Raw genomic sequence first — 22479 nt, forward strand, 5'->3', positions numbered from 1 at the left:
GTAGCTTAGGTGTGTGTGTGTGTGTGTGTGAGTGTTCCGGAGAAAAAGTGGGCATACACAACATTCCTTGCTTGCAGGTGTAGCCGCTATGACCGTATGCTACGGCGCGCCGGTGTAGCAGCGGATACCAATGCCGTGTGTACATATAGTATACACAAACAGCTGAGCCAGTGCTGTATGTACGTACGGCATGTATGCACGGCACTGATCTGAGCGCTCGAGCTGCTAGCTGGCGCTATGCTGCTAGATCCATGCTAAACCTATCTACTGCTCGCTCGTGGGATGGTGGGCAAGAGGATTGGCGTGGCGAACAACGGGGAAGAATTACGAATCATTGCACCGTCAGCCGTGTTATTACAGCTGGGATTAGTATCTGTACTTTGGCATATCGGCACATCGCATGAATTGAAGTCATGGAAGGTGTTCTCTACAAATGGACGAATTATTTGGCAGGTAAATGTAAAATCAATTTTACTCCCCGACTTGTAAAGTTGTAGTGTACTATTTTATACACTCCATTCACCACCACGTAGCCAAAGCCCTAAGATATGCGTCATCTCCGTGCAGTGCAGTGATGGGCGATGGTGTGCTGATGGCAGCAGCTCACAGACAGCTGTCGCAGCCGCCTCGCGTCTGTAATCCCAGGCGCTCTCGCTACGTGGAACGATCAGCACCGAAAAATGTGTCCAGTAAAATTATCCAGTAGGCCTAGGCCACCTATATAGCCAGTGTGGTGCATATTATTGTGTTGATGTGATACCATTATACAATTTGCATTTATGAATTTAAAATACTAGAAGTAGAACCACATCTGCTCTGAAAGCTTGCAAAGGTGCTACATGCCACATAGATTCTAATGTCATATGACTGAGTTAGCCAACAAATACCGTAATCAATATTGGGTGCAAGTATCTCTTGGGTGTTGTCCATATTTGTGTGACTATAAATGATGTCGTTAAGTTGATGGCGAATAACCTGGTTTGGCTTTGATTCAGTATAAGATCCCATTCAAAATGAAGCTAGGATTTATAGAAACTCACAAATTACTGTAATTAGGAAGGTCTACACCATATTCTTCACAAGCACAATGACAATGTTTCTTAGATAATGAGATTGAGACATGTATGACAATGTTTTGAGTTCGAGGGGTTGTGTTTGCCTTCCTAATGCAAACGAGTACATGTAAACCTTTAAAGCTTGGTGGTACCTTGAGAACATAGTGAGTACCATACCTCAAAACAATGGAATTAGTCTTGCATGGAATCTAAACCACATCACAAAATCAACTGGTGTGGAGACACAGTTTGCAGTATGCTTAATATTGTGATGACACACGCACACACCACTCTATTGTAGCAAACGTGAAAGTGGTTCGCTGCACTGTGCAGCAGTGAGCGTGCGTATACTTTGTGTAGAAGGTGGCATAATAAAGGGGGTAAGGGCAGATTTATCTAAAATGGCTTTAGTTACTCCAAAGGAAATTGATAGTGAGAAATCAAACAGAATGGTGACAATTTGCTGTCTTCTGTATAAAGAGCTTCTCCATTGTTCTTTACAGCTCATAACACCAGAGACTCCAACTCTGGTCCGCTTTCGACAGGAGATCTCCCGCCGAAAGCCCATTTTTGCAGAATCTCCCGTTCTCCCGCTTGAGATCTGATTTCTCCCGCTTGAAATGATTTCTCACTTAATTTCATTGTATGTTGAAAAATAAGCATTAGAAAGCGCGAGAGAGCATCTAGAACCCTAGACTGCAAGGAACTTCGCGCTCGTGATGTGCCCTTCGCGCACATCAAGTTGGAGTCTCCCGTTTGCTCGGGCTTTCGGGCGGGAGAATCTCCAGATCAGAAGATGCTTGGGGTTGGAGTCTCTGTAACACAAACAGCATTTCCCTTAAAGGCATAATTTACCACTTGCATATGAACCAAAAACCCAGCATTAATGCTTCAAAATAGTTCTAAAATGTGAGTTCGGTATAGAAACAACCAATGTAAAAATTTGAACCACTATAATCGATGTTAAGTATTGTTAAATATACTAAATTTGAACAGTAGATAAATGTTTCGAGATAAAACCGTCTACAGTTATGGTTTGATTAGAAAAATAGTGATACATGTATCTCCTTAAAATAGTTTGGGCTTTATTGCAAAAAAAAATTATATGGTAGGATGTTTTGTGACACTACTGACCTACACATATATGAATCAAAAGTGATATTTTGAACATTCTTAAAATCACTGCTCCCAAAGGTAAACAGGACCTTTAAATTTGTGTTTGATTGTCTTCAATTCCTGTGCTGCGGAAGTATGAGAACTTGTAGCATTCAATGTAGACCCAGATTTTGCCCTCCCCGAGGATTGCCCTCTGATCCTTGCTTGACATATTTGGGGTGTAGGCCACCATGTCCTCAAGGTAATGATACCTTGTAACTTCTTCTATTTCTTTTGTTACATGATACCCTATGAAATGGCAACATTGAAAAAAGCATATAAAAGAGATACAGCACCAAACCAGAAAAACACAAAACAAAAACAAATAAGTTTCTTAGACTTGGTGTGGACCACACTGAAGCTACAGGCAGTGGAATATTTGGTAACTGGCAAACAAACAAACAAACTGAAATGTGGAGAACATCAGCAAAATAAAGTTATAGTGTATACTGCACAGACAATATTCAATCAAATGTGTATTTTACCCCATTTGGTTCTTTTCCCAAAGGAACATTTTTTTTTTCATGAAGTGTTTGCTGCTTTATGACATTATAATCAACAGGATGGCAGCCAAGGTGGTTCGTGCTAGAGAAGGGGATACTGACGTACTACAAGTCGCAGGATGAGATGTCTCAAGGTTGCAAGGGATCTGTTAAGATGGCATGCTGTGAAATTCAAGGTAACATACCAAGTATAGATATTCAGCCTCACACTAGGTTGAATCCATTTTGATTCTAATGTAGGTGAGCAAGGCTTTGGTCTCCAGTTACTGCAAAGCCAGAGCTTGTATTCATGTTTTTGAAAATGCATTTGTTTTTTCTACAAAGCTGATGGTACTTAGTAAGTTTATCTATTGGTTGAGCTATTTTTGTTTTTAAACTAATATTAGATTTATTGCTTTGAGATAAAAAAAAAAAATTAATGTAAGAACACAGAGTATGACCATATAAAACACTATAAATTGCAGTAAAGTGACTTATATACACACAGTAATATTATGCCTTTGGCCAGTCAATACATGACATAAAATTATGGAAATGTTGTAAACATGATCTTTTGTTCAAAAGCTGTTTTGCAGTTTTACAATAATTTGATTGTAAAGGAATAATGGGCAAATCAATGCTGAACACATATAATATGTGTTCAGCAAAATTAAGTTACAGTGTATACTGCACAGACAATATTCAAATGTGTGTATTACCCCATTCAGTTGAAAGTGAATGAAAGTTGTTTTTCAGTTGTAAAACTAAAAAACAGCTTTTGAACAAAAAGATCATGTTTACAACATTTCCATTTTTTTTTCCATATGTGCACACAGTCTACAATGTACATATTATGTACATTGTAAACTGTGTGCACGTATGAAAAAAAAAAAAGAAGAACTACGCAATCAGTGAATTCTGAAATTGAATAGTCTCGCGATCATTTCAGTTGAATCGGTTGGTTTTCGTAAGCTGATTCTGTTATAAAACATTTCGTCATGAGGCATCATTACCCTATTGAGGATGAGCTGAATTTGCTTAAAACACATTTCCCATAGACACCTGCCTGAGTATATTCAGGAGTTGTCTTCAACGGATTGAAATAAGGGTAATCTAGTGAGCTGAGCAACAGGAGGAGCCAGGTCACCCTACAAATCTTCTACTCAACAGAAACCTTAATTAATTGTCATATGGTACTGGATTTTAACAGTGTGTATTTTGTCTTTGATTTTCAGTGCATCCGACAGATGAGACCAGACTAGATCTAATCATTCCGGGTGAACAGCACTTCTATGTCCGAGGGGCGACACCAGCCGACCGGCAACGGTGGCTGGTGGCACTGGGGTCTGCCAAGGCCTGTCTTGCTGACTCAAAAATCCACCAAAGAAAAGGTTTGTAAATAGCTAATGCTATTTTTTTTTTGTCATGATTTGGTATCAGGAAAGAAAAAAACAAAGAAATGATGAGGAGAGGATAATTGATAAAACGGAAGATATTATGGAATGGGTTGCAAAAATTCTGCAATCTCATGAATTGTGAGCCATGCATCAATTTATTCTGGCTGCACATTCAATATCAAATAATCATTGTGATCACTGGCGATAGACACTGTAAGCATGGCTCGACACTAACTTTTTTGTTTGGTGGCCCGATGGGGCCACCAAAATCATAAATTTCAAATTTTTGGTGGCCCGAGAGAAAAATTTGGTGTCCCGAAAAAAACAAAAACAATAGAAAACATTAGAAGTTCTTTTTTTTAATGAGTCAAATATTTAAGTTTTGTGATAGTAAGAATTAGAAGTTGGACATATCTACTCATAAATAAACTTCAACAAACTTGCAACACTCACTCTCAGGCACTCAATCAGTTCTTTTCATCCATCCTTTAAACAAATTTAACTGCTAATTTCCGGTGCAAAAAGTTACGAATTTATTGACATACTTTTCAAAAAATTTTGGTGGCCCGAGGCGGGCCACCAAATTTGCCCTTTTTTGAAATTTGGTGGCCCGACTTTCATTTCTGGTGGCCCGACTTTCATTTCTGGTGGCCCGGGGCCACCGGGCCACCGTTAGTGTCGAGCCCTGCTGTAAGCATGCTCTTATGCACTGGCAGCAAAAGAGTTTGCACATAATAGCAAGCGTTCTCGCACTTTAATAGCAAGAGATGGCTAGTCATGGATCCAGGAATAACTAGAAAAGCATACTGAGAGTGCAGACCTCCATCAAGCAGCTGCTTTCCACCGATGATCTTGCTCTTCCACAGTGATCAATGATTTCCACCCATACATATGCCAACAGATTTCCCAATATAGAAGCCTTTTGGTACGTCATCAACCCTCAGCTGCGGGGCGCGCCTCGCCCTAGCAGAAACCAGAACATGCACTTTAGTGTGCGTATGAAAACCTCAAAAATGGGCAGCTTGAACTCCCGAGTTCATTGACCCTACCTACCAAAATATATTGAAAATCCTTCATAAAAGCCATAAAAGTTTCTGGATCACTACCAAAATTTAATCTTTTGTTCCTTGTGTCATTCTCAACCTTCCCTGCAAGTTTCATTTAAATCCGTTCCCAACTTTTTGAGTTACACGGAGTTGAGTTTTGCACACAGACAAACAAACAGTAACAAAAACATACCCCCCCCCCCCCTTTGGCAGAGGTAACAAGTAGCATGAGTTCGCGCACTTCGCAAGAGTTTGCACTTTGCAATATGCTGCTTGAGATATTCAAAGCATACACAAGATGAAGAGTTCTTGTAAACACAACCACTTTTAGCATTACAGCACACTCAAAACAAAAGAAGATGGAAAATGTAGCTGTTTTGTCGCAGCCTATGGATTCCTGAATTCATTCTTCATTGGGCACAAGTCCATAGTTGCGTCTGCAGTATGTCTTGTGTCGTGTTTCTCCAAATTTTTTTATGCTTGCATTGCCCACTTGACATGGCTTTATTTTCTGATATCATGTTTCATGCATGTTGGCACTCTGTTATGCCATAACATTTAAAATAACTAACCTATCTGTTAGGCCCTAAATGCTTTAAAGGGATGGTACAGTTTCAGTTGAGATGGGGCTTCATGTTTTTAATGTTCTTTTACGATTTGTATGATGATTAAAAAAAAAGATAATTAGAAACCTCTTATGAAAAAAAAAAGCAAACATAATCCTAAGAGGAATTCAAAGTTTATTTGAAGAAAATTGGTTTTGCAATGGCTGAAATATCAAAAAACAAAGAGTCCTAATAAAATGTGGGACCCACCTTTTATTTTGATCACTTTGTTCTACTTTGTTTTTGAATATCTCAGCCATTTCAAAACTGATTTTCATCAAATAGACTTTCAATTTCTCTCAGAATTGTATGCTCTTCAATATTTCACAGAGTGTTTTCTCAGTATGTCGCAAAAAGTTAAAAGCTGAATCCTCACCTCAACCAATACTATACCATCCCTTTAATTCACACCATCACAATTCCTGTTTTATAATCAGTTGACTGGAAATTTGCAATTGTGCAAATACATATATGTGATATAATTAACACTTCTTCAATTTGTATGTCGTGCTGTAGAGCATTGAGTATATACAGTAACATACACTTGTACATGTACATGGAAATTGCAAGTGTTTGTTGATAGCGAACAACACTTACATGAAAATTGAATATCCTGCATAAACCTAGTTTTGGCAAGGTTTGCCAGATCACATTCTCTATGAAAACATTTAAAAGTCCTTATATCATACTTGTGGCACACTGCCGAGAGCAATAAAGGGACTATTTCCCTTCCATGCATGTTTGACTGTACTTAAAATTTGTACTTCCTGCTAAAAATGTGTTTTGTTTTGTCATTACATTATATGTCTGATTGTTGGTTGTTTGGTTTCTTGTGTTTTTTTTCTTCTTCTTAGTTTTTGAAGTGAAATAAGAGTAAAAAAAAAAAAAAAAAAACAGAAAAGAAGATCAGGTGCTTGAAGTGAGAGCAGTTCTGTTCTCTTCTGGCAAAAAGCAGAATGGTTTGATTTAAAGGGATGGTACAGTATTGCTGGAGATGAGAATTGGGCTTTTAACTTTTTGCGAGATACCAAGAAAACACTTGTGATATAGTACAGAGCATACCATTTTAAGAGGAATTCAAAGTTTATTTGATGAAAATCAGGTTTAGAATGACTGAAACATCCAAAAACAAAGTAAAACAAAGCGATCGTAGTAAAGTGTGGGTCCCACACTTTATTAGAATCGCTCTTTTTTGGATATCTCAGCCATTTCAAAACCAATTTTCATCAAATAAATGTTGAATTCCTCATAAAATTACATGCTCTTTCATATTTCATAAGAGGTTTCTCATTATCTCACCAAAAAATGTTAGAAACCTGAAATTAGGTCTCAACCAAGACTGTACGATCCCTTTAGCAGAGTGAACCCAGAAGAACTACTGTACCTCTTTGATGCCTTAGAGCACCACAGTGTGATGGCATAGCCATTCATTGCTGTGGAAACCGGTTCTAACAACCTCGCCTAGTTTGCTCTGGGAACTCTATTGTTGCTCAACATGCACCTGGTTCCAACCCAGAGGAAATCCACCCCAAAAATGAATAAACTTCAAAAGAATGAGAAATATATTCCATACAGAATGATACAACAATGACAAAAATCAGACAAGAAATAAGGAAAATATGACATTTTGAAATTTCACATTTTATCGGAAAACATTTCTTGGTCAGTCCTTATGAATATTCAAATGAGCAAGTTTATGATGTCCTACCTTCACAATTTTTCATGCACAATTGTATGTTATATATGAAATTCAGAAAAATGGCTATTTTTAGCTAATACAAGTAAAAGCATGCTCTCATACCAAGATATATCAAAGTTAACATTTGTTCTTTGTTATGTTGGGTGGTTTTAAGGCAAGTTTTATATTCATGCAGTTGAAATGTGAGATTTTAGTCATTTCTGTATTTGAAATGAATATGAAATTGTGAGAGCATTACATCGTCACTTTGCTCTTTTGAATATTCAAAAGGACTGGTCAAGAAATGTTTTCGGAAAAATGTGAAATTTCAAAATGTCGTATCTTCCTTATTTCTAATATCTAAATTAAGTCATTTTTGTATCGCTCTGCAGGGAATATTTTTCTCATTCTTTTGAAGTTTATTTTTGAGGTGGATTTCCTCTTTAACAAAAGGCTGTGATGTCATCATTATGACACTCTATTGTACAGCTGCAGCTATCAACAGATGTATTGAGTCCACCTGGTTTTTCATGAGATCACAATTGAATCAAATCAGAGTAAGTTCAGAATTTCATGTTTGTCTTTGTCTTATGTCACGCAGAGGAGTCTGAAGACAGCCTGAGAACCAAGATGTCAGAACTTCGCCTCTACTGTGACCTTCTGACCCAGCAGGTGGCTACGGTCAAGCTGGCCGGTGCAGGGACGGCAAATGGCCCGGACCTGGAGGTGAGGCAGTGCCTGTTGGGAATGTAGATTGGCAGTCCAGCCATTTTATTTTAAGATTACAATATTTTCCTGTTTAAATGCATATTTACCTGCACAGAAAGGCCCTCAAAGTATCAAAGGGGTTCAATGAATACATGGTAGCAAGTACAACTGGAAAATTGTGTTCAGTTTTAAAGGCTTAGAATGGAACATCTTCTTTCACTTTCTGTACTTTCACTAAACTCAGCTAACATGAGAATATATGGGTGGGACAGTAAACAAAACAGCAACCGTGCTATTCCATAAAATCCATCAACTACATGTGTATGCTTGAGTATTGTACCTGTTTTGTAAGCGAACTTCAGAATGCATTCAACCTTGCCCAAGTTTAATCCAGAGGGAAATGAGAAAAAAACCTTTGACTTACATGAATTGTGACTTTAACAATAGAATTAAACACATTCTTTTATCCATCTGGGGCAGAATTTGTCTTTCACAAATAATTGACTCGTGCGAGGTCGACATAGGTGAGGTTGACTGTAATGTTCTACCTGATCGAGTTATTAACCAGTTGCTTTAGAAGCATAATAAATAGTTATCATGAATAAATGATAAATCAAATAGATGATAAATGATTATCACATCAGCATCGTCAGCATGTGATAATCAGAAGTTAGAAACACCCTTGTGAGTTTGAAATGCATTGCGACCTCGTGAGCGATGTTGTGACTTCCAATTTGTTGACTCCTTATTCTGGCCTCTGCGTTTCATTACAGAAGCTCAATGAGTCCTCCTCGCTGCTATCGGCGACATGTGACACCTTCATCAAGACGTTACAGGACTGTATGAAGCTAGCCAAGGACTCCTTCACCCCAAACATCCACAACATGGATATCAGCAACACAGTTCTGCCCCCATCTACGCCTTATTCAGACAAGGTAGTGAGAGCAGGCAATGCCTCTATGGTGCTTTGCTGAACAGTCATCTAAGTAAACAAATACTGTATATGCCGAATATATTTCATGAGGTTTTCATTTTCGCGAATTTCGCGAGTCAGGTGCTATTCGCAAATTTAAAGGCAGGCAAAAATGATAGCTCTGATCCCGATAAATGAATGTGATGCACACGTATACATTTTTCCATTCAGTTCACCCCACGATCGCGCATTTAATCAACACTTGGGAAAGCATCTATTTCATTATTTTGCATTGAATGTACAAACAATCTCTTTCTATTGATATTGCCAAATACCACCTTTGCTCTCAGGTGGATGTGCTGGCAAGCAGCATTTATAAGGATTACATAAATAATCGTTACACCACAGATGCCTATTCCAGTGAATTTAAAAGCCAGGATGCCTGTTGGTACAAATAACCCTTTTCTGCTCATGTGCAAAGTGGAACTGTGAACTGGCGTATTGCTGTGTGAAGTGAACGTGACACTGCTCAATGCGCTTCAGCTTGTCATTTTGGCAAAAATTAAATGTTAGTCGTATGTGAGAATTATTGTAACCATATGATGTATTCCAGAACATCCCTGAATAACTCTGTGATCAGTCTTTTAAGCTGTTTCATACGGGAACTTGGTGATCTGTGTATTAATCCTATAGGGATTTCAGAATTCAGTATGGAACAGGTTAAGCTAAGATTAGCATTTGAATTGAAAGGTTTCTTCTTGGTTGTTTCGTAGTGGTCATTTTATTGGTAGTGTGTGATTTAATTTACTGTAATTTCATTACAATTTGCAGAAAAAGTCAAGTGCAGTGCAGAGATCGCACTCCGTGGAAGACAGGTAAGCTTGAGATGAGTAAAATAAGAAGTCTAACTCATTGTTTGACATTTCAGACATTTTAGACATCTTTAACTGTCCTCTGTCTTCTGACAATGGACTTTCAACTTGTCAGAGACATCAAAGCCAGAACATAATTCTCATATGCCTGTAGAACTGTCAATTTTTTAGTCCATAATGTACTTGTAGGCATAAGAAATGTGTAAAATTATGCTTTAATAACACAATTTTAGTTGGGTAACGATGAAAATGGGAAATATTAGCCATATTAGCCATGTTCGCGGGAAGTTCACAATCTGAAAGCTTTAATTACCCGGTCATGGTTGCTATGTAATTGTTCATAATTGATTATCGATAATTGACAAATCGGGCCACAGCAATATCCATCAATCCTCCGCGATAGAGTGAATCGCAAATGGTGAAAGATGAATGTTGAAACTGGCTGAGAATTGTTTTAGCTGTAAGTTTTCACACTATCCTGCTCAGGACTCGGGGATTCTTCTGAGGAAGAATATGCAGCAGTCCCAAATCTGCCCGTTCTCCCTGACCTTGCAGGAGGCTCCCTGAAAAATAAAATACTCCTCATGCCTTGACAAGAGAAGATAAATTTATACATTCCACATCTGATGATAACTTTGGCAATGGAGATGCACAGAACACATCAGCACCTCCCTACTTGCTCTTCTTTGAACATAATTGATATTTGATGTGCGAAAGTTGGCAAACCGTGTCTGTGTTGTCATGGCTACTGCACATTGTGCGCTGCAAACTTCCTGCAATCAAGCTACTTTCAGACCAGAAATTTTTGTGTGCATTTTAATCTCGCAATTTTCTCAGGGGTCAAGATTGGTGGAATAAGAATGCACAATACAGTTCTTGTCTACAATATATGCATTGAATGCCTTTGGCAGTTGGCGAAAATTTCATGCTGCAATAAAGGCTGTTTGATCCAGTTTGTGAAAATTTCATGCCACAAGATTAGCTTGTCTTTACAGTATTATCTTATGACAAAGTCATATAACTTATCGTGTTTAATCCTTTCAATTCAAGATATGTCCCACAGTTGGTAAATAAACACGGAGTCACAACGAGGTATCGAAATCTCGAGGAAATGGCAGCCCGTACCCCTCATTCACGCCCATCCAGCCGCACCCCGAGTATCTCGAGTCAAGAGGGCATTCTTGGGGGACTCTCGGCCACGCCCGGTGCCCACGGTGAGGTCCGGAAGTCATCCTCGTTGCCGACGACGCCCACTCCTGCCTCACTACCGACCACGCCCACTCCCGAAAAGGTGCTTGTCAATGGCTCCGGTGTGCCACATGCTCCGGAGGCAAGGGTGCCGACTTTCTTTTCAACTTTGTCCACAAAGTAAGTCTGATTCTAAAGAGGGGATTACAATTCTCCATCAATCTCCAAATGAACAAACCAGCACCTTTACCCTTGTGGTGTATTTCATGTCCAAAGGGTCATATTATTCAGACCATGAAGTTAAGCATAGAAATACTGTAATATTTTTGCGGTGTTGAAATTTCAGCGCATTTTGTGCCACATGAAACTAGCGCGAAAATAATAACACAATTCTTTTTTCTTGTAGTGTGTAAGATATTTCATATTTCGATTCCGCAGAATTCACAACATGCAAAGTTTTTATTACTTGACAGAACGTAAAAAAAAATTACTTGCACAATGATTTCCACTTTTACAGTACATGTAACATTCTTTAAGATGAAATCAAATCATGCTACAGACAACCTTGTATGCAATGATAAACTTCTGTTCACTTTATCTAATTTCACATGCAAAGGAAAAAAGAAATGTACAATGAAATATATACATGCATGCATACTACATATGTGATAGTGCATCACAAAATCAGGGGAAAGTTGCATGCCATGATTTTACATGAAGACACAAAATAAGCAAAATGGGTCAAGCTATCTATCTTGAGTTTTTCATATTTTCTGAATGGAGCAATTCTTCTACGTACACTGTAAATTTTAAGTTTGTTATCATAGAGCGAATGTGAAATTGTGATTTTTGCAGTTTTTTTTTACAACATGCTTTTGTTGAGTAGTGTGATTGTGAATGTTTTAATGGCCTCTTTTGATTCTTTAAAAACCATTGACACAGACTTTACTTTCCACTTTAATAACTTTTGAAAGGATTGTTTTATTCTTTTGAAAGTAAATTTTGGTATTATGTAGAATGTGCTTGATAAGAGGAAAATTTCAGCTTAATTCAATCCTTTCATTGTGGATAAGTGGAGTATTAAATCCTGTTTTTTTGTCACTTTTATTCAGAGTGCAGCATGGTGAGGATTAAGCACTTGAATAGACCCCAAATTTCAAAGCTTCTTTTCTCAGTTGAACACTTCTCTGGAGTGTGTACTTTATATCCACTATTTAGATAGGTGAGGAATGCCCATTTAGTTATACATCATTTTAATGCTTAGAGTCTGCTCTTTCAGAATCTGCCCTCAACTAAAAAAAAAAAAAATCCATGTCTGGCAACTTGATGGTGGTTTTTATGATGCAGGGTTACATATATACTCATACTGAGACCAAGGTTAATATAACATAGGTGTGAGAATTATGTGAACAATGCATTGTCATTACCAATAATTAATATATGATATGGAATAAGGAACAGGAGGAGCCAAATACTAGATCCAGTTCTTCGTGGTTACAAATATTATTATTTTTGTAGATGTATGTATAAATACACAAAGTTTAAAGGTCCTGTTTACCTTTGGAAGCAGTGATTTCAAAAATTTTCAAGATATCACATTTGATGCATATGTGTAGGTCTGATGTATCACAAAACATCCTACAAGTTGTACCATATAAGATTTTTGCGATAAAGCCTAAAATATAAGGAGATATCTGTTTTTTTCTCAATAAACCATAACTGTAGACAGGTTAGTCTGGAAACATTTTTATTATAACCATTGTTTACATTATGTGTATTTAACAATACTTAACATCGATTATACGGATTCAAATTTTTACAGTGGTTGTTTCTATCCCTAGCTCACATTTTAGAACTATTTTAAATCACTAATGCTGGATTTTTGTTTCATCTGCAAATGATGAATTATACCTTTAAATAATGTGGGTAAAGGTATTCATTGCTTGTTTGGCATTTTAGAATAATGGGAAAAGTGTACTGAATTAAAGGAAAGGAGTACCAAGAGTGTTTTTTTTTTTCTCTCTCTCTTTAATGCAACATTGGAGAGAGAGAGAGAGATTGAGAAGGAGTTTGCACAGATCTTTGTGTAATACTGGACATGCTTGAGGTATAACTGGATGGCTTCCTTTTCAGATTTTCCGACGTGCAAATCGAACCGGATGAAAGCATTCCAGCTCAGCCTTTTCTGGATGCGTGCACCTGTATAGTTGGGGTGTTTGGTGAGTGTCTTGTGGTGTTGTTTGTTTTTCATTGATTTTCTTTTTTTTTTGGGGGGGGGGGGAGGAGGTGGGTTTTGTGTCTAGTTTGACACCCTCAACAGAAATGCCAACTGTTACTTTTTTGCAGTATTTTGTACTGTTTGGTGACGAAAATACCACAGATTTCATTCAAAATACTACTTTTCTCAAATGTGTTACTAGACATGCCTATTGCAGAAAAGGTAAAATACTGTTTCCCCCCCCAAAAAAAAAAAAAAATATCCCTTTTCAGCCGTCAGAATCCTGCAGTGCTGTGTACGAAGTTGGCATCCTTGCCTCAATTAGCAATACAAAGGTCCCCTTGTGGGAAACCTTATTTTGAAAGCTGCTTAAGCTTGATACTATAAAAGGAGGAAGGAGCAGAGGAATCTTTTAAAAGGATACCTTTTGTTCTTGCTGCTGAAACCCTACAATAGTTTTGAAAATACAATGGCAATACTACAGGTCTCTCTTGAATTCATTGAGGTCTGCACAAAAGTTTCAAAGCCAGTAGAGATTTAAAAGAGTGTATGTGATATTAGATGTTACTTTGTAACCAGGAATTCTCCTTCGAGTCATCCAGTGTATGCCACCAAATGTTACAATTCTCATGTAATTATACATGAGTGCTTGTTATTGAATACCTCCATCCCCTCTTGTAACAAATGAATACTTTGCATAGTTACTGTAAAACCCAAAATGATTGTGTGCATTTTGATTTTGCAAATTTCGCAATTGTCTACACTATATGCCTTGAATGCCAGTGTCAATTTGCGAAAATTTAATGCAGCGAAAAATGCTGTTGGCTCCAATTCACAAAAATTTCATGCTGTGAAAATATGTTGCTTTACAGTATAACGGTCTAGATTTACTTGGATTGCTAATGAAACCAACTTCCTTGCCTCACATGTACTTCTTGCAGATGCCCTCAGTCCGACGGCTTTTGCCCCCGTCAAAATGGATGTCAACGGTAACATACGAGTAAGTTCTTTGACAGTTATGTTGAAGCAGTAATTCTGAACATTATATCACGCAGTTGACTTTGACTCTTTCTGTCATACAAGCATACATGCATGATAGGTATGAATTGGAATATTTAATGACCCAATTTCTTTGTTTTTGTTTTGTTTTGTTTCGTACGTGGATTCTCTACTATGAAGTTTGGTGACTATGCATGAGTGACTATGCTATCCATGGCTTGGAAATTCCTATTGATTGTCAATTCGAGTCCAATTATCTGTGCCAATCAGTAGAGAAAAGGCATCATTGGACATGCCTATCTCGGAACAAATCACAACATAAAATTTCTTGCATGTATTTTATAACCGTTTCCCCCTGTGCAGTCTTCATTTTTCTTGCTAGTATCATTTTCAGGGTAATTTGGTAATGGGTGAAATATGAGATTAGCATGGCATCAGTTGAAAATGAATATGATTGCATATGTATGTATTTTTCTCATCTCTACCAGAAATTGCGGCAGAAGTACAGCACCGACCCTGAGATGTTCATGATGCTACAGGGCATGGTGCAGGAGGAGGTCCGTTCCAAGACAACTCAGGTCAAGAACTCGGCGACAGACGCCCTCATGTGGCTTAGGAGGTACAGTTCCACTTGCTCAAAGTCACCAAAAAACTTTTACTGGTAAAGCTGTTATATTTGCCGATTTCAGGAATCGCTGTTATACTGCGAATTCAACAACGGATGAAAGCATCGAAAGATGATGCCAGCCTACTCCCAATACCCCTCCCCCTCCTGTTTTAATAGACAACTTCAGATCTGCTACGCTAATGCCAAGACACATACCTCCTAGAGGTGTAGACAGTTGGAGCTATGTTGATAACAGCTGTCTTGCACACTCAGTAGGTGCGTCGTAGCAGTGGCATCACAGATCTAAACTGCCTGTTTGGATTCTCCTCTTTAAAGGACAAGTTCATCTTCATAGACATGCGGGTTGAATGAATGCAGCAGTATTAGTAGAACACATCAGTGAGAGTTTGAGGAAAATCGGACAATCCATTCAAAAGTTATGAATTTTTTAAGTTTCTGCTCAGTCATGGCTGGATGAGAAGACTACTATACCTTGTGATGTCATATGAGTACAACTATATATATAAAGAAAGTATAAAGAAAATTCCAGATATTCTCACTTTTCTCACATAATAAAAGAACATTCGACTTCTCTCTTTCAGAAGTCAGGGGGAATAATATTACCCCTAACATAAGTCAGATACAAGTCGAAGAAATGTGCGCTTTATTCAAAAAGTCAAGTTTTGTGAAATTCTCCTTTTATTTTCCTTATATCGTTGTAAGTATGTGACATCATACACTGTAGTAGTCTTCTCCTCCAGCAGTGATTGCACAGGTATTTTAAAAATTCATAACTTTTGAATGGATTGTCGGATTTTCCCCAATCTTTCACTGATATGTTCTACTAATATTGTTGCCTTCACTCAATCCACATGTATATGAAGGTGAACTTCTCCTTTAACAGCCAAGAGCTTTTACGGGTGTAATGTTTGTTCACTTGATGGCATGTGCAGTGACAATGCTGTAAAGGAAGTGAATATGACCAAAAAAAAAAAAAAATGAGGGACACCACTCTGATCATGTTGTGATGACTTGCACTGAATCCACAGAATTTGATGTAAAGAAATGCAGTCTGGTAGCAGAGTTTCCTAAAGATTAGAGGCATTATTTGCCATTTGCATATCAATGAAACAAAAACCCAACTTTAGTGCTTCAAAGTAGTTCCAAAATGTGAGTTAGGGATAGAAACAACCAATGAAAAAAAAATCATTAGGAAAATCAATGTTAAGTATTAATGAATAAACACAAAGTGAACAATAGTTATAATAGATTTGTTTCTTGAATAAACCGTCTACGATTATGGTTTAGTGAGAAAAATAGTGATATCTCCTTATATTTTAGGCTTTATTGTGGAATTTTTATATGGTAGGATGTTTAGTGATACAACTGACTTACACATATGCATCAAATGTGATTACTCAAACATTTTTAAAATCACTGCTTCCAAGGTGAACTGTACCTTTAATTAATTAATTAAAATTATCTGTGACATGATGATATGTAATTTTTGCCATAATTGTTTTTTTGTTCTGCAGAACACTGGAATTTATACGTGAGTTTCTGAAAGAGATCATCAATGGAGAACGGGACATGAACCTGGCAGCAAGTAAGACAGACTTCATAATTAATTTTGTATGTTTGTGTGTATGTAGGTATATGCAATGCTCAACACAAATCATCAAATTAATTTTTTTTTGGTGGCCAGACAGTAAAATGTTATGAGCTGTTTCCCTTCCAAATCAAATACTCTTTGTCAATTATTTTGTGGTGCCCATGGCAATTGACAAATTTTGTGCAAACTTAACTTTTTTTTATTCTGCAATGCCTAAATGTTTCTTTTAGTTTAGTTTTTTTTTTAATTTTTAGGAAGTGATAAGAGAAATGTTTGCTTTTCCTGACATCAGAATGTCTGAAAGTCACAGGTAAAATCTGCCATTAAAGATGTCTGGATAAATGAATCTGAGGCTAGTAAAGAACAAAGATTTGTGTTGTTTTTAAAGTAATATTTTTATTTGCTTTTGTCCCTTTTTAGTATACATCTAATAACAAAGAAGCTGGGTTCAAACAGTTAAAAAGTATTCGACAACTTCGTTCATCTACCACTTCACATTGCTGAATCATGACTCAGGTAGTCGTGACCTTGGAAAACCTCAGAACACATGGTATTGGAGTAAATCTCATGATCGGCTGATGTAGAGAAGGCAAATGTTTCTATATCAAGCAACAGAGAGAGGTCATTGACCATTCATCTACTGTATACGCCGAATATTTCACAAGGTTTTTATTTTCGCGAATTTCGCGAGTCGGGTGCTATTCGCGAAATTAAAGACACGCGAAAATATTGACTCGATCCCGATGTTATATGTGACATACGCGTATACACTTCTCCGTTCAGTACAGGACTCCAGCGATCGCGAATTTAAGCACTCGCGAAATTGTCGGGAATTCCCGATTCACGAAAATTTAGACTCGCGAAATATATGGCGTATACAGTATTATCAAGTTGTATTTACTTTGTACAGAGATCTAGGTGGGTTTGTGCTGCTTATTCTTTTTTATTTCTCTCTTCCAGAGATGAAACAACATAGTGGCATGTGCAAAGGTTGGGGTGTGGAAGGGGGGGGGGGGGAGATTAAAGATAGCTCAGTATTGTTTTATCTGAATTCAAATATGACCCAGCGATATCTGTCAGTTTGCAGAGAGAATAGACACAGAATATCTCTCATTCCTCGATGTTGATCGAGTTGGTGTCTGACTGTTCCACATACTCCTATCTGTAATCTTTCTCTTATCTTTTCAAGTGCAAATACGAAAGATATAACTTTGCATTCTTAACATTGTAACCCTCTCTTTCTTCTTTTGTGCAGCTAATGCGTATGGGAGGACTTTGAAGAAATACCATGGCTGGGTTGTCCGAGGAGTTTTTGCTGTAAGTACAATGGAAGTTTCCTGTAGCCATTATTTACCTAATCTCCATTGTCTTATTGGCTGATGGACTGGTTACGAAAACAAACTCAGACTCAGATCAAGGTCAAAAGATTAAACTCCTCACACGCCTTGTTCTCACGCCCGACTCTGTCGATGGCGAGCCAAGTTCGCATATTCTGCTCAAACGCACAAACCCACCCTAAAGGATCAATAGATTACCAAATGCCACAGTACATTGAAAAAGTTTCTCGCGATTCCAGTCCTGTCACATGTAGCTTGCATTTTATTTGGTGATTGACTATCAAGCTGTATTCCCTACTGGATTTGCTAGTAAATTCTAAGTTTCTCTCACTGTTTTGTGTGCAAAAATTCATGGCTCTACAATAATGTAGCTACCGGTCATTTGAAAGAAGAACAATCATAGATTTGTCATGTAATTTACATCTACGCAAAGCTTTGCAGATTCCCTACAACTTCGCTCATTACGTATCCATAGTAACAAAAATCTATTAAGAAGTTACATAGATTTGAAAAGGAAGAATGTTTACCCAAAGCATGACAATATGTTGCTGTCTCAGAATAATGTGGCGCACAGGGGGTTTACACCATGGCACATAAAGAGTTAAAACACACACACACACACTAATTAAACTGTCTTGAGAGGCTAACAGTGAATTTGCATTTGATATGTTTGGTGTTGTTTATATCCACTTTTGGGTTTGTTTGTTTGTTTGTTTTTATCAGCTGGTGTGGAGTTTTTAGTGGCAGAACAGCAAGAACATGGTGGATGAATTATCAGAGTCACTGATCTTGCATTCCACACGGATTTTGATACTGGTGAATTTATGTGTACTGATGATATTCTCAAGCCATGACTTTGTTCCACTTATGGGGGAAGCCCCAACAAACTTGGTGTCACACTGTATTCTCTACCATATAGTGCTGCGTTTCAGCCCGTCTAATTCATTTGCAGGTCATTGTTTGTCCTTATACAAAAAAAAGAAGACAAAATTATTCCTTCTGTCTTAAAGAGAAGATACCGATGCCCTGAGAAAATGATCTCTGTGTGGGAGTCTTGGAACAGACAGGTCTTATTGCCACGTATGCATAGGAATTATTGGAAAATGGTTTTGGATTTTTGATCTGAAGCGTTTATTACCCTGCCCAAAAACCCACTTTTCAGTTTTTGTTTTTGTTTTTTTTTCTTTGCCATTCAAATTAATTGAAATTTTTACAGTTTAATGCACTTAAGACTTGTTGTACACATCAAGTTTCAGATTTTTTTCAGACTTTTTCTTCTGCAAGTATTCTTACACCTCTGAGTTAAACCACTCTTGAAACTGCACTTCTCTTGTGTCAACATGTGTATTTGTCTCTCCAAAATATCTGTACTTGTAATTTGTAGTAGCAGTACATAACACCTATCATTAGATCATTAAGAGATAAAAGATGAATGTCAGGATAAGGTCATCTCTGTGTATCAGTCTTGTAAGGCAGGGTTCGACATTAGTGATGGCCTGGTGGCGTGGTGGCCCGGTGGCCCAGGGCTACTAAGAGTTGGATGTTGGACCACCAAATTTCAATAAAGGTTACTGTATATCTTGTTGGCCCAATCAGACAGATGGAATTCAAAAGGACATCTAATATTTCCTTTGATTTCACTATCAGGCCACCAAAGTTTCAGATTCAAAGATTCTATTTGCCCGAACAAGCCACCAGAGAAAAATGGGATGGTGGGCTACAGGATACTATTCCACATGTACTAATGGACCAATGGAAGCCATTGTTCACGTCCACGTTCCAAAATATAAGACATTGTAGTTTTTATGTGCAACAGCTTCACTTGTTCAAGACAAAGGGAATCTTAGGGTACAATGGCCGTGATTCATGCTGCTTTCTCTTAATCTGAGCATCAGCAGGCAAACTCTTTAAATCACAGTTGCCATTATGGATTAATACAGCCTATATTATGACTGATTTTCTGCAGTACTTGCGTAGTGATATTGTTGTCATATGGGTTTGGCCTATAGAATTGCTCATATCAGAAACACAATGAATAAAGTGTTGATGTCAAAATGGAACAAAAAAAAAAAAAAAAGGAGAAAAGGATTAACATTGATGATATCTTATTTCTAAGGGTTGCAATTATTTTCTGGGAGTCCAGAGTTTATTGTTTTAAGCCATTTAAGCTCAATCAATACAATTGTATTTATTTATCTTTCTTTCTTTCTTTCTTTTTTTGTGGGGGGGGGGTTGTCTCCCTCTCTCGCTCTGACATTGGTGATATCTATAGAGTAAAGCAGCATTTATGCCGTTTAGTGATCCATCATATAATAATAATGATAATAACAATAATAATAATAATGATAATAATAATAATAATAATAATAATAACAATAATAATAATAATAATAATAATTATGATAATAATAATAATAATAATGATAATTGTTATTATTATTATTATTATTGTCAGTATTATCATAATTACTATTATTATTATTAATAATATTATAATTATTATTATTATTATTATTATTATTATTATTATTATTAATAATATTATAATTATTATTATTATTATTATTATCATTATCATTATTATTAATATTATTATTATTATTATTATTATTATTATTATTATTATTATTATCATTATTATTGTTATTATCAAGGGCTCTTTTGGAAGTCTCCAATGGCATGGTATTTCTTCTTTCTCCCCCTCTGCAGCTGGCAGCCAAAGCCGTTCCCTCCATGGAGTACTTTCTGCAGTTCCTGGCCACCAACAAGGAGGACGCCGAACGGGAAGACTTCGAGGGCATCATCATCCGGGACCTGGAGGAGTGCGTGAAGGCCCTGACCAAGCTGACGCTGATCCTGCAAGAACACTACGAGAGGGGCAAGCTGGAGACCGAGGAGATCGTGTAGTATCGCGGGGGTTATTCTGGTTGCGTCTGGGAGCAATCCACCGCCGAACGCATCGTGGAAATGTGTTTTTAAATCAGTGTCATCCTTGATCAAGATGATTATTTTATTATCGAAAGCCACCTTTGCTATCAGTGTTCATTATTGCAAAGTTTATGTCAGTGACTGCTACCTGGCAATTAGATTCTAACCAAAGGCATACTGTATACGCCTTATATTTCGCGAGGGTTGGATTTTCGCCAGAGTCGGGTACTATTTGAGAATTTAAAAACACGCAAAAATATTTACTCTGATCCTGACGTGAATGTGATGTGAGTGCATACATTTCTCCATTCCGACTTTATTCCATAATCGTGAATTGGACGATTTGCGAAATTGTCTGAAAGACCCAATTTGCAGAAAAAAACCCCCAGCTCCGCTAAATATAAGGCGTATACAATATTATGAATGTATTGTTTTGTTTTGTTTTGTTTTGTTTGTTTTTGTGGAACGCAGTCTGGTGCCAGCTTTATCTTTATGGCAGCAAAACGCACATCAGAAGCTGTCATTGATCTGCTCGTAAAGTGCTTTGCAGCCATCGTCACCTTTGGTCATATTTTGACCTGAATAGTACTTAACCTTTTGAGGGCAGTCTATGCCAACGATATCATTATGTGAATTCTGTGAATGCACAAATTGTGCCACTGGTCAAGCCGTTCTTGGCATCTCCATGACAATGACTGTAGAGGGATTTTGTTCGCTGAAGAAGTTTACCCAATTGGAAAGAGCAAAGGGTGAGAACCCTGTCGTTCAAAGTCACATAAAGCTGTCGATCCCACAGTTGCTAGCTCTTACAAGCGTTCATGATTTCTATAGCATCTTGTAAAGCAAATCAGTTTACATCAAATTAGATTGTGATATTGAACATTGATCCCACATGATGAAGAGTACATACCAGTCAGTTACTCTGTCACTGTTGTCAACTTTAATTGCTACTTACTCCATTTTTGTTTCTGTATTTGTACTTTTTCTGGACAATTTAGTGAAAGAGATGCTTGGTGTCATTTTAAGCTTCAGCAAGGAAAGAGAGCTAGCATGCAAAATGGGATAGGGAGGGGGTGTCATCTCACACAGTTTGACATATTTTTCTGTATACGCTGTTATTTTTGCGAATGAGTAGGTCACGGACATTTTCGCGAGATGTTGTTTTTGCGAATTGACGCAGAGGCCTTCATAAGAGCACTATTACCTTTAGCGCATGGTGATATTTTTGCGTGTTGTTGAATTCGCAGTCCAACTGTGATTCATGAAATTCGTGAAAATTAAACCCATGCGAAAATAACAGCTTATACAGTAAGCCAAACAGACTAACAAAATGCTGAATGAAATGATGGAAAAAAGGCTGAAATCTATCTTTTACAAGTTGTTATTAAAGCAACTCTAAATTTTGGTATGAGACTTAAAGGGTTATAAGACGAGAAAGCAGGTTATTCATTAACAGAAAAGTGATATTTCTATTGTACATTTGTTTCTGAATTGATTTGGATGTGCCACCATAGTCACAAGATTGCCGTCACCTTGCACACTTTTGCAATACTTCAAGGAAGTGTAGGGCAACTGTTTGTCCCAATCGCACATTTGTTGTGATGGCTCACACATGGGTAATCTCATTGGCCTGGAGACTGGGCGGCGACACAATGGCGACTGGAGTCTCCACTGGTTGT

The 22479-nt window shown here is 37.5% G+C and overlaps 1 protein-coding gene across 1 annotated transcript; it reads left to right on the top strand.

The window, feature by feature from the left end:
- Nucleotides 1-293: 293 nt before the first annotated feature.
- On the top strand, nucleotides 294-20858 carry LOC139743301 (pleckstrin homology domain-containing family A member 8-like). Its single transcript, XM_071653795.1, has 13 exons — nucleotides 294-453; nucleotides 2773-2889; nucleotides 3928-4083; nucleotides 8020-8144; nucleotides 8900-9061; nucleotides 9871-9914; nucleotides 10962-11279; nucleotides 13233-13318; nucleotides 14259-14317; nucleotides 14805-14935; nucleotides 16459-16529; nucleotides 17791-17852; nucleotides 20582-20858. The coding sequence occupies exons 1-13, from the start codon at nucleotides 414-416 to the stop codon at nucleotides 20777-20779; spliced, it is 1569 nt and encodes a 522-aa protein (XP_071509896.1). The 5' UTR covers nucleotides 294-413; the 3' UTR covers nucleotides 20780-20858.
- Nucleotides 20859-22479: the final 1621 nt, after the last annotated feature.

Source organism: Diadema antillarum, unplaced genomic scaffold (assembly GCF_040938485.1).
Source record: "Diadema antillarum isolate AM-2024a unplaced genomic scaffold, OU_Dant_1.0 seq00001066_RagTag, whole genome shotgun sequence".
In the NCBI taxonomy this organism is placed as follows: Eukaryota; Metazoa; Echinodermata; class Echinoidea; order Diadematoida; family Diadematidae; genus Diadema; species Diadema antillarum.

Bases quoted from the DNA above. Each gene is read 5' to 3' on its own strand.
- LOC139743301 (XM_071653795.1), top strand. From the start codon at position 414: ATGGAAGGTGTTCTCTACAAATGGACGAATTATTTGGCAG. The intron at 11,280-13,232 runs GTAAGTCTGATT...CTTCCTTTTCAG, and splicing joins TTTTCAACTTTGTCCACAAA to ATTTTCCGACGTGCAAATCG. The intron at 17,853-20,581 runs GTAAGTACAATG...CCCCCTCTGCAG, and splicing joins TTGTCCGAGGAGTTTTTGCT to CTGGCAGCCAAAGCCGTTCC.